This window comes from Elephas maximus, chromosome 17, assembly GCF_024166365.1.
Source record: "Elephas maximus indicus isolate mEleMax1 chromosome 17, mEleMax1 primary haplotype, whole genome shotgun sequence".
NCBI lineage: Eukaryota > Metazoa > Chordata > Mammalia > Proboscidea > Elephantidae > Elephas > Elephas maximus.
The window spans coordinates 82,924,827-82,937,627 of NC_064835.1; the positions used below are offsets into that span (position 1 = coordinate 82,924,827).

General features: G+C 41.0%; 1 protein-coding gene across 3 annotated transcripts in view; it reads right to left on the minus strand.

Annotated features, from left to right (window-relative positions):
• TMEM182 (transmembrane protein 182) overlaps positions 1-12,801 on the minus strand; it is a 102,574-nt gene that overhangs the window by 69,696 nt on the left and 20,077 nt on the right. For all 3 annotated transcript variants that reach the window (XM_049856916.1, XM_049856917.1, XM_049856915.1), the window contains one exon: positions 1,123-1,222. In XM_049856916.1, the coding sequence (XP_049712873.1) occupies positions 1,123-1,222 (100 nt within the window). The remainder of the gene's footprint in view (positions 1-1,122; positions 1,223-12,801) is intronic.

A 12,801-nucleotide genomic window follows, 5' to 3' on the forward strand; every position in this document is an offset into this window, starting at 1 on the left:
CCATCCCAGGGAAACTCCCTTTACTTTGGATCAGGGAGGTGACCGGAGTAAGGGTGGTGTTACAATCCCACCACCGGAATCCTCCTTAGCATAAAATTACAATCACAAAATGGAGGACAACCACAGAATACTGGGAATCATGGCCTAACCAAGTTGACACATATTTTTGGGGGGACACAATTCAATCCATGACAGATGGTCTACTAAAGATTCCTTCTAAATATGCCATCTCATCCCTACCTTTGTTCCTTCATACATGGCAACTTGCTGTCAGCTTGCTGAAATCTTCAGTAAGCTTACACTTTTATTATAAATTCTACTGACTATTGCATAAATACCTTACTTTGATTTATTTGGGGGTATTTGATAAGGAGACTAATAATTATTTCAACCCTCTGTAACCTTTAGGATAATAAATAGTTCTCTTGTTATCAGATTCAATAAGATAAAGGCTAAGTATTATTCAGGGAATTGATATTCAAAGATTAATATAATAGAGGAATTACAGTTGAAAGAATGCATCATTTTTAAAAAAGCTATTCTACTTCAAAAAAGAACTTTAAAGTTTCCATGAGAGAATGAAAAAAAGCAATGAGTTTCTTGATACAGCCGACAAACCTGGTTAAAGCCCGAATAAAACGAAGATTTCATCTGCCACTGTTGGTAATTAAGTTCCATTATAAAGCAGATACTTTTTTTAAACTTTGAGGATATGAATATAAAATAATACATCTCTATTTCTGGGTTTTTAAATTGGAGATTCCAAGGGTTTCTAGCCAAAAAAAAAAAAAAAAATACATTCTCAACATAGCAATAATACACTTGAAAAAAATATTATAGATAATATCTGTTTTGTCTGTTAGAGTTGGTGTATTTTAAATGTGAGCATAGAAACACCAGATAAATCAGTTTTGCCATAAATAGTCAGACTTTTACTTTACTCTGGAAGAAGAATTAATTATCCCTATAGCCATTTCTACTTGAAGAATAGGAGTCTCTTCAGGAACCTTTTGAAGACATCCTATTGAGGCTCTACATCCTATTTCATAAGTGATATGTACTAAATAAGTTGTTCATCTTATTTTAAGGACAAAGAGGAAGATTAAGCAAAATTGCACTTACTGTACCAGAACTTCCAGATACTGGAATCATTCTCCTTCACAATTCCATTAAACCAGCATCTCCAGAAGAATCCTTCATGGTGGAAAGTGACATTCTCTATCTGCACAGAATAACACGAAGCAACTTGCCATCAGCACAGGAATATCATCAAAATTACCACATCGAGGAAACTTTTTAAAAAATGGATTTTATCCCAAAGAATGATAATCAGTGGCTTTACGCATATGTCTTTTATAAAGAAATATACACTCCTTTACTATTCTATGATTTCAAGGGATATTTATAGCAAGTAATATCAAGATATCAAAGTAGAAACTCACATTCTGATCACCTGAACATCTCCCCACTTCAGTTGCAAGAAGCCAATAATCTGATCCAAAAGCCACCAAAAAGAGTAGAACTCCCAAAGCACCAAAGAGAGCCCCAAAGAAGATGGCGATATTTAGTCTCATTTTCAATTCACTGGTTCAATTTAGATAAAATAAGAAGAAAATAAAGTGAAAAATTGGTGGACAATTAGCTCTCAAGAAGAACAAAAAAGAATAAAGATTTCTGAGTGGACAGAACGTTCTTGAGAAGCCTCTCCTAGCTCATGTTTTGGTGGCTTCTCGCTCACACCCAGCGATGGATTTGTATTCCCTTTGCTCTCTTGGAGGGGCTCCAGCCCAGCAGCTGAGAATGGCTGGCTATTTTAGGATACTGATTGAGGAGCTGTCTCTCTCCCATGGGGATCAAAAAATAGCTGACCTTCCCCTGACTATAGAGAGGACTATCAGAAGCTGGCTAGAATTATCATTATTGCTCTTGGGAAGCCACAGAAGTGGAAAGAAGATGGAATGACTATGAACGCATTGGCAGTATTGGCCCCAAATTTTAAGTGTCTGGACAAGTGCCTCTTAGTATATGATGACCATTATGAGCTAAATAACAGCTCCAAAGACACTTAAGACTCTCTTTGAAGATACATAAATCACAGTTATAAAGAACCACAAATACTTCTCTTGAATACAATTAAGATTTTAATTTATTAATTCATTTCAGACATTTCTGGCATACAAGCTAATTTGAGGGTCAAATAATCTAGGATAATACTGAGTATGGTTCAGACTGATAATTTAGACATTCAGCTATATACTTAAAAATCAAGAATATCATGGTAGCATAAGTTCTTTAAATTATAAAAAGTACTTATACTTTTTAAGCACTAAAAGTACTTATACACTGAACACATGTACGATGTAAAAAAAGCACTTTCTACAGATGCTCACAGATCTTAGGCATATTATTCTAAAAATCATCCTTTTGTAAAGTAGACTGATGAATCAACTAGATAAAAGAATCAAAATATATATAAACCAAAAAAAAACAAACCCAGTGCTGCCGAATCGATTCCGACTCATAGCTACCCTATAGGACAGAGTAGAACTGCCCCATAGAGTTTCCAAGGAGTGCCTGGCGGATTTGAACTCGGCATTTTGGTTGGCAGCCATAGCACTTAACCTCTATGCCACCGGGGTTTCCATATATATATATATATATATATATATTTAGATTAAGATGAAAGAATCCAGCACACTCTTTCTTTCGCTTTCCTCATTTTAAATACCCAACTTCCTCAAGACAGGAGTCATACTTAATACCCATACAAATCATCTAATGGCAACAAATCTACATTTTCTTCATGTCATGTCTCTTTACAGTTTGTTTGTTTTCTCTTCATATCTTAATATGCCAAAAGGTTATTTTTTAAGAACTTATATGCTATTTAAACATTTGTACTGTCCCTTTGGTCATAGTTCTTTATATTCTCAACAATAACCTGGGCCACTTTCTCTTCTAAGGAGACATCTGAACTCTACCAGATTCCTTCAATAACTTCTTTTGTTTGGCATGAGACAGACCTGTAGGGTGGATTTGGTGAGGCAAACACATGACTCCTTAGTAAGGGTGAAAGGCTCTGGGCTGCTCCAGCTATATGCAAATGGGGTGCCCAAAGGTCATGAATGGAATTAAAATCATTGACTTGAAGGGTTAAAATAAATTTGAGAGTGCAACTGAGCTGACGCTTCAACTAATACTTAAATCTTGTCTATAAGACTCCCCACTGCATCAAGCCATGCCATTTCCAGGCTGTTGAATTTAAGGACATTAGTAATGGCCAACAGCTCTGTCTTTCATCTGCCAAAAGCTGCTTCCTAAAAAAAAAATAAGAATGTCCAAATACTAATCCTATCTCTGCCCTCTGAGATAACCCAGCACAAGGTTAAACGCTCTGTCATCTGAGAGAACTTTCAGATATTTTGAAGACAGCGATCATCTCATGCCTCCTCAAACCACAAACCCCACCCCACATGCATAAATATAGGTCATTTCTCTACACTAAACATCCTGTGCCTGCAAACATCCCTTACGTTGACACAGCTCCAAACCACTCTCCGTTCTGGTTCTTTGTTACAATTTTTAAGTATTCTATTCAAGTGAGTCCTAGTAAAGTGTTCTGGGTATAGACTAACAGCACAGTATCACCACCTTCCTTATTTGGATGCTGTGATAGATGGATCGACAGAATAACGACCTCCCAAAGACGACCACACACTAATCCTTGGAAGCTGTGAATATGTTACCTTACATGGCAAAAAGACTTTGTAGATGCGATTAAATCAAGGATCTTGAGATGGAGATTATCTTGGGTTATCCGGGTGGATCTAACCTAATCTCATGCGTCCTTAAACGAAAAACAGAGAAACTTTATTGGCAGTGCTCAGAGAAAGAAACGTGGCTACGCAAGAAGGGTCGGAGAGTAGCTGGCTTTGAATAGGGAGGAAGGAGGAGGCCACAAGCCAAGGAATGTGGGCAGCCTCTAGAAGCTGGCAAAGGAAAGAAAACAGATTCTCCCCTAGAGCCTCCAGAAAGGAAGGCAGCCCTGTTGACACCTCACTTTGAACTCAGGGAGACTCCTGTAGAATTTCTGACCTCCAGAACTGTAAGATAATAAATTTGTGTTGTTTTAAGTCGCTATGAGTTGGAATCGACTCAACAGCAATGGGTTGAGTTTTTGTTTTTTTTGGTAACTTTGTAGTAATTTGCTACAGCATCAATAGAAAAGCAATACAGGTGGTCCCCAACTTACGACTTATGATGTCTTTAAGTTATGATGAACTGTACTTACGGCTACCTTTTTTTGATTCATCGTATCATTAGTAATATGTACTACATACAATGTTATCATTGCTGATATTATCATTCTCAGAGGTTCACTTGCAGATGTTCAAAGATAGGATTTATAAAGATACTGATGATAAAGGCAAAAATAATGAAAACTAAAAAAAGAGGTATTTGACTTATATTAGAGCTGACTTACGAAGAAGGGGTCAGAATGGAACCCCATCATAAGCTGGGGACTTACCTGTACAGCTGCTGTGCTATAATTAATGCAGTAGCAAATCAAATTAAGGAGTTTTTGTTTGGTTTGTTTTGGTTTGGTTTGCTTTTTTGTTTTTAGAGAAGGGGTATGTATCTTCAAGTAGCGTTCATTGAGAACTTGGGAGGGTCCATGCATTCAATACATAGGCTCTGACCTTGAGAAATTCACAGGGTAATGGGAGGAAATGATTCCTTAGAATGAATAGTATGCAGAGGTTGTAATGATGAGTTTCTGGCCATCCAAGGAACATTCTACCGTTCACCTACGTACCCCTCTCCCTGTATTAGTGTAGTTGTGATGGTCGCGGTTTTACAGCTGTTGTAGATGACAATGCTGTTGTTAGGAGAGGAGGAAGAATCTGAAGGATAAAAAAACCGAAACTAAGCCTATTGCCATCGAGCTGATTCCCATTCATAGAGTCAGAGCAGAACTGCCCCATAGAGTTTCCAAGGAGCGCCTGGTGGATTTGAACTGCTAACCTTTTGGTTAGCAGCTGTAGCTCTTAGCCACTACACCACCAGGGTTTCCTGAAGGATAGGAAAGTTTTATTTATTTTATTTATATCTTAATGGTTTGTAGTAAAAGTGTCACAAAATTTTACACACGCACACAACAGTAGATTTTTAAAATAAGAGAAAAAGGCTATAGGACTTTGTTGCTACGATTCACTTCAATTTTAGAGTTTGTCACAGAAAAGCATTATCTTTCTGGACTTCATTGACTAATTAATAACATTTTTCTCACCACTTTTGGCTTATTCAAAGCTGTATAAGCATTATTATAAAAATGTTATTACTGAAAATGTAAGACCTGGTTATTAGTGTAAAATGTAAGAGCCCTGTGACATGATGTTAAAGGCCACTCTCTAAGGAAGCCTCCTCTTGTAAATAGCTACTCAGATGTATGCTTACTAGTCATTAATGTCATCAACCTAAGTATTTCCAATCATCTGGACATATACATCTCTTCCAGAAAAATGTGATAGAATACTTTTGACATCATAAGCTGAACTCCTTATTCAGTTTATGATGTCAAAAGTATTCCTTTTGATTATTTTCGATGTTTAGTATAGTGCTTTTGATCGTTAAGGTTGTGTGTCAACTTGGCTGGGCCATGATTCTCAGTGGTTTGGCAGTTACGATGTAGTCTGGCAGGAGTATAATGATGCAATCACCTCTATGATGAGATCTGCTGTGAGTAGCCAATCAGTTGAAAGGGAGTTTCCTTGGAGGTGTGGCCTGCATCCAATATAGGTGGACCTTCTGGCAAGACTTGTGGGCTTTTGCTCTCTCTGGATACTGCAGCTGGTTCCTGTTCATCTGACCTCTGGTTCTGGGGACTTGGGCTAGCAGCTTGCCTGCCAATCTTAGGCTACACCAGCCTCAGCAGTCTGGATCTTGGGTTCGCCAGCCCCTGCAGCTACATGGGTCAGGAGAAACCTCCAGTTTGACCCATGGACTTGGGACTTCCTAGTCTCTACAATGGCATGAGGCATTTCCTTGATATAAATCAATCTCTCTCTCCCTATATACGTAAAAAAAAAAAAAACCAGTGCTTACATATATATACACACACACACACACACATATATGTATATAGATGATTCACTGGTTTTGCTTTTCTAGGTAACCCACCCTAAGACAGTGCTTGTCACACACAGGCACTAACATATTTGTTCAATTTGTGTTAGGACTCTTGACTGAGATACATTCCCCTGAACTATCCAACTGGAGATCCAGACCACATACAGGTATCAGTGCAGCTTCCAGACTAAGTGAGACTAGGAAGAAATGCCTGGCAATCTCCAAAAATTAGCCAGTGAAAACCCTATGGTTCACAGAATATTGTCTGAGATTTTGACTTACTCACTTATTTTGGACGCATCAACAGGAGATATTGATCATTGGCAAAAGACATTATACTTGGTAAAGGGGAGGGCCAGCAAAGGCAAGGGCAATGCTCAGTGAGATACACTGACACCATGGCGGCAACAATGGACTCAAACATACCAATGATCATAAAGATGGCGCAGGACAGGGCAACATTCTGCTATGTTATACATGGGATCGTTAAGTCGGAGCCAACTCGCAGGCAACAAACAACAATAGCAACAAACCTCAATAAGCTTACATTCGCATATAACTGAGAGTGACTCTCTTTGTTCTGGTACCTGGAAATTTCAGAGCCACATGTACAAGCTGTGGTGTGCCAGGTGCCCCCTTACTTCTTTTACGGCCATGTTGTTTATTCCCTTTCTCGCGCTTCCCTGTGTCTCGCTCACACACACTTCTTTAACTTGTTGTTTTTAATGTGTTTACATGAGCTGCTTCAAATGCTTTTGAGGACAACTGAAAGACTAAACAAACAACAAACATACAGATAGGAACAACTGGTGAAATCAGACAACAGAAGGCACACTGGAACCTGCCAAGAACACTGGCCATTATTCCGTTCTTTTTTCCTTTTCCTTTTTTTATTCTGAAAGCTACTTGGACTCTTGAGTCATCTCCACCTTTTCCCTTATTCTGATTATTTCTACTGTTGTAGTTTCGCTTGGAGATCCTCCTGTCTTACTGGAAGTACTTTGTCTTTTGTGGATCGTAACACATTACGTATAACATTGCGAAGAATGAGAATCCAAAACACTTCACTGTGCTCATGCGAAGCCTGTACATAGACCAAGAGGCAGTAGTTCCAACAGAACGAGGGGGTACTGGGTGGTTTAAAGTCAGGAAAGGTGTGCATCAGGGTTGTATTCTTCCACCATACTTATTCAATCTGTATGCTGAGCAAATAATCTGAGAAGCTGGACTACATGAAGAAGAAGGGGGCATCAGGACTGGAGGAAGACTCATTAACACCCTGTGTTATGCAGATGACACAACCCTGCTTGCTGACAGTGAAGAGGACTTGAAGCACTCACTGATGAAGATCAAAGACTACAGCCTTCAGTATGGATTAAACCTCACGCAAAGGAAATAAAAATTCTCCTAAGTGCACCAACCACAATAAGTGGAGAAAAGACTGAACTTGTCATGGATTTCATTTTACTTGGATTCACAATCAACACCCATGGAAGCAGCAGTCAAGAAATCAAATGCCATATTGCATCAGGCAAAGCTGCTGCAAAAGACCTCTCCGAAGTGTTAAAAAGCAAAGATGTCACTTTGAGGGCTAAGGTGTGCCTGACCCAAGCCATGGTACTTTCGATTGCATCATATGCATGTGAAAGCTGGACGATGAATAAGGGAAACCAAAGAAGAACTGACACCTTTGACTCATGGTGTTGGAGAAGAATACTGAATACACCATAAGCTGTCAGAAGAAGGAACAAATCTGTCTTGGAAGAAGCACAGCCAGAATGCTCCTTAAAGGCAAGACATGGTCTCATGTACAATGGACACGTGATCAGGAGAGAGCAGTCCCTGGAGACAGGCAACACGCTTAGTAAAGGAGAGGGTCAGCAAAAGAAAGGAAGACCCTTGACGAGACGGACTGACACTGTGGCTGCAACAATGGGCTCAAACATAACGACAACTGTGAGGAAGGCACAGGACCAGGCAGTGTTTTGTTCTGTTGTTCACGGGGCTGCTAGGAGTCAGAGTGGACACGACGGCACCTAACAACAAGGAGTGACATAGAGAAATTGGGGTGAAAACGTTTTTAATCTAATTTTTTAATTAAAAAATAAAAGTTAAAAAAAGTAACTTTTTAAAAAAAATCTAGAGTACACTAAGACCCTCATAATCCCAAGGCAGTGTGGTGAATGTCCCCTCTGGTTTTCACAAGTTAAATAAAACTTGACAACCAAAGGCTGGATGACAGTCAACAGTGGAAGGCTTTGCCTATTTTGATCCAATGCCTTTTTATTTGGTTAAATGTGTTTTCTTGTTGGTAGATACACTGAAGTTTAGTAAAAGCCTCAAGTCATTTGTAATTTGTGAATGATAATGAACAAGTCTTTTTTCTAAGACCATAATTTCCAATTCTGATATTGCAATATTCTTAATTACCTCAAAATAGCTGTTGAAGATATTCAAATAGTCTCAAAAAAAGATTAATCCTGGTTCACTTTAGTTTTAAAAAAATGCAAGCATAATAGTGTTCAGCATACAACTATGCTGAACAGGTTTGTAAACAAATATAGAAATCCGGCTCTTGCAGCTTCTACAGACTGAGAATCCATGTTCCACGACACTAGAATGGCTTACTCTAGGGAAATGAGTTGCTCTGCATGGCCTTCTGCCTTAGTTCTCTAGAAAAAGAACTTGGAAGACTCTCCCGCTAAGCCCTGAGGAGTCACCTTGTTCTAGTTTTCTATCCAGGAAGGTTTGTTACTTTTGCCCAGGTTGGTTGACATTTCCTGGGTAAGGCATAAACAACTGGATGGTTTGATACTTTATGTCTAGCTCTGTGCTGCAGTCTGCCCTGTGACTGGTCTGTTTTACACATCTTACAGGGATTGGTCAGTTTACTATGCAAATTAAGTGACTTGTGGTCCACCGAGGGAGGGCTTTGGTCAGTCCATGGCCCTATTGGAATTTAACAAGGAGTTTGCTTATATAAGTAGCCAACCTCACAAAGGTTTTAGAGAGGCAAGAAAAAAGAAGCAGTGGGAGAGGAGGTAAGGAACCTGTTAAAAGAACTGTAACACAGGTCAAGGGCTGCAACACTGAAGACGGCAAGAAGACCTGGGGCCAAGTCAGCAGTGGAGGAAGAACTCTGCTGCTGGGAAAGCAGCTAAGAGAGCTGAGCAAGCTGCTACACTAGCTGTGAGCTGGGTCAGTGAGCAGTGCAGAGGCCGACCACAGGAGGCCAAAGGCAGACAGGCCTGCACAGCTGAGAGGACTCACACATGTCCCAGAGAAGGCCTATCTTGAGGGGGTCCACAGGAGGACTGTCCTGAGGGGGCTAAGAGGCGGTCTGCGCGGCCAGGAGGGGGCATGCATGGCCAAGAGGAGGCCTGTCCTGAGGGGGCGGATTGGAGGCCTACACAGCTGAGACGGAGGGGTGCAAAGCCAAGAGGAGGCCTGTCCTGAGGGGGCGGATTGGAGGCCTACACAGCTGAGATGGAGGGGTGCATGGCCAAGAGGAGGCCTGTCCTGAAGGGGATGATTGGAGCCTCCACAGCTGAGATGGGGGGTGCAAGGCCAAGAGGAGGCCTGTTCTGAAGGGGATGATTGGAGCCTACACAGCTGAGATAGGGGGTGCAAGGCCAAGAGGAGGCCTGTTCTGAAGGGGATGATTGGAGGACTACACAGCTGAGATGGAGGGGTGCAAGGCCAAGAGGAGGCCTGTCCTGAGGGTGCTGATTGGAGCCTACACAGCTGAGATGGGGGGTGCATGGCCAAGAGGAGGCCTGTCCTGAGGGGGCCGAGAGGAGGCCTGCACAGCTGAGAAGGGACGAGCACGGCAGAGAGGAGCTGAGAGAGCTGTCCTGTGTGAAGAAGGGAGGGATATGCTCTCCACTTCAGGGGTGCCTTCCAGACTTTGCCTACAGGCTTCCTGATCCTGATCCTGAATTATACCCTGTTACTTCCCTAATAGCCCTATGGGGCCGTTCTACTCTGTCCTACAGCATTGGTAAGAGCTAGAATCAACTCAACGGCAACAGGTACGTCCTTAATAAACCACGTAACAGTTTGTGGATTCTGTGAGACGTTGCAGTGAACTGCTGAACCCAAACAAGGGAGGGAAAAGTGTGAAGAGTGGAGAGTGGCCTATGTCAGAGGTGGAGCACCTTGGAGAATTTGGAAATACAGGAAATATTTGACCTCCGCCTCACAGGTATGGAGTTTGTGCTGATTCTTATATTTAAAATAATTGGTCTATCCTTTCTGGAGAGTTGTAGGGTAGAGCCTTTTTTGTTGGGGAATCATATGTCATAGATCTACACTCCCTTTTCTGCCATTCCAAAACACAAAAGTCTTTGAAAACCAAACTTTTTGGCAAAGCATAACAGATCAGCATGTAGTTATATAAAACTATATATACATGGTTTCATGTATTTTATTGCATAAATATGAATGTGTTTGATTACAGGGATCCCCACATTCCAAGGGGGGGCAGTGTTAGATAATATATAATATATGCATCATGTTACTTTTCTAAAATCCCCCAAATTATGAGTTCTAAAACATACCTGGCCCTGAAAATTACAGGTAAGGGATTGTGGTCCTAGATGTGAAATGCTGGACCAAGAGAGGGACAAGCCTCTTCTTGGCAGGCCTTCTCTTGGCTGTGCATGACCCCTCTCATCTGGCCCTAAGAACTACAGATAAGGGATTGTGGTTCTAGATATAAGATGCTAGACTGAGTAATGATTCTAAAAATCAGTTGCTTCCCTGTGACGGTTACTGAAATAGATTTTTCTGCCTATGAACCATCACCATATATCTCTGTGATTCTTCTGGCCCTTTTCATGTGCTTTGTAGTGAAGCTCTTTGTGTTCTTGTGTGGCATCGTCTCCACTACCTCCCCTAGCCACCAACACAACCACATCCTACTTACTCTGAGAGATTATTTACCTTCTCATCTTACATATAGTACATGAACAACAAACTCCATGGGCCCACTAAACGGTTCTGGTTTTATTTACTGTCATATTCCTAACGCCTGGCCAGTGCTGTAGGGATACACTCGGTAAAACGTTAACTAGCGATCTTTCTGTTGAATTGAATCGAGCTGAATAGTGCCATCTGCTGGCCACAGGTAATATTTGCATTCCATGGTAGAGTCAGGCAGGCTGTTGGGATTTTTACATAACACAAATATTGTAGAGCAAGAAATTACTATTTTCACAGTATTTCATGCTGAGCAGCTTTAACTAAGAGGGTGCCATCAAAGTATCAAAGCCATAATGAATAAAATACATTAAATGCAACTGCAACAAAACCCGCAGGAGAAGAACTGAGGCCTTAGAATTGTGTTAGTGAAGATCATTGAGTGTTGAATATACCACAGACTGCTAGGAGAATGAGCAAGCCTGTCTCAGAAGAAGAACTTGCCAGACTGCTTATCAGAAGCAAGGACGGCAAGACTTCATCTCACATACTTCAGACATGTTATCAAAAGAGACCAGTCCCTAGAGAAGGACATCATGCCTGGTAAAGTAGAGGGTCAGTGAAAAAGAGGAAGACTCTCAACGAGATGGACTGACACAGCGGCTGCAACAACGGGCTCGAGCATAACAGCGATTGTGAGGATGCAGGACTGGGCAGTGTTCTGTTCTATTGTACACAGGGTCACCATGAGTCGGAACCGACTTGAGGCACCTAACAACAACAAATTCACCTCATTAACTTAGACAGTTTAAACCAAAACCAAACCCATTGCCGTCAAGTCAATTCTGACTCCTAGTGATCCTACAGGACAGAGGAGAACTGCCCCATAGAGTTTCCAAGGCTGCAAATCTTTACCAACGTGGACTGCCACATCTTTCTCCTGTAGGGTGGCTGGTAGGTTTGAACCACTGACCTTTTGATTAGCAGCCCTGCTCTTAACCACTGTATCACCAGGGCTCAGTTTACACCCCCATTAAATTAAGAGCTACTCACTTAAGTAACTCACACAAGGTGATTTACATTACCAATGTATCCTTCACTGTCCCAAAGATTTGCTGCCTACCTCCTGATTATTTTCCATAAGGACCTCTATTAGCCATTTAAGTGCACTAACTCGTGAAAGAGACAGAAAACATAGACCTTATTTGTCAAAAAGTGACTTCAATTGCAATTAACGCACAATAAAGCATTTCAGAAGTAATTCTGGAGATCAAGAGGGAGAGACATAAAACTAGAAATCAAAATGATGTAACTTTAGGGATATACCTAGTGCCTAAGCAAATATATGTTTTTAAATGGCTGCAATTTCAATTTAATTTATTCATGCCTTTATTTGCTGGAATCAAATTAATTCTTTCTGAGGGAACATACTATACACTCCATATGCTAACAAATGTGTAAATGACAAGTTTCCCCTCGTCTGTCCTTCAGTTACAAAAGTGCTTCGCAAGAATCTTGTGTGCAGAGACCTGACTCTGAATTTTAGATTGAGAAATTATTTGTGCTTGGCTCAGGGGTGTTTTGCCTCTCTTAGGTATCTGTGCCAGTAGCTCCTCCTACATCAGGAAAGATGAAGATGGACATTCAAGTGCCTCTCTGGGTGACTTGCCCAAGGAGGGTCTTGTAAAAGGCTCAGATGAGCCCAGAGTCTTCAAGGAAGTTCAGTTCATGTTGCCCAAAGGGAAGACAAAC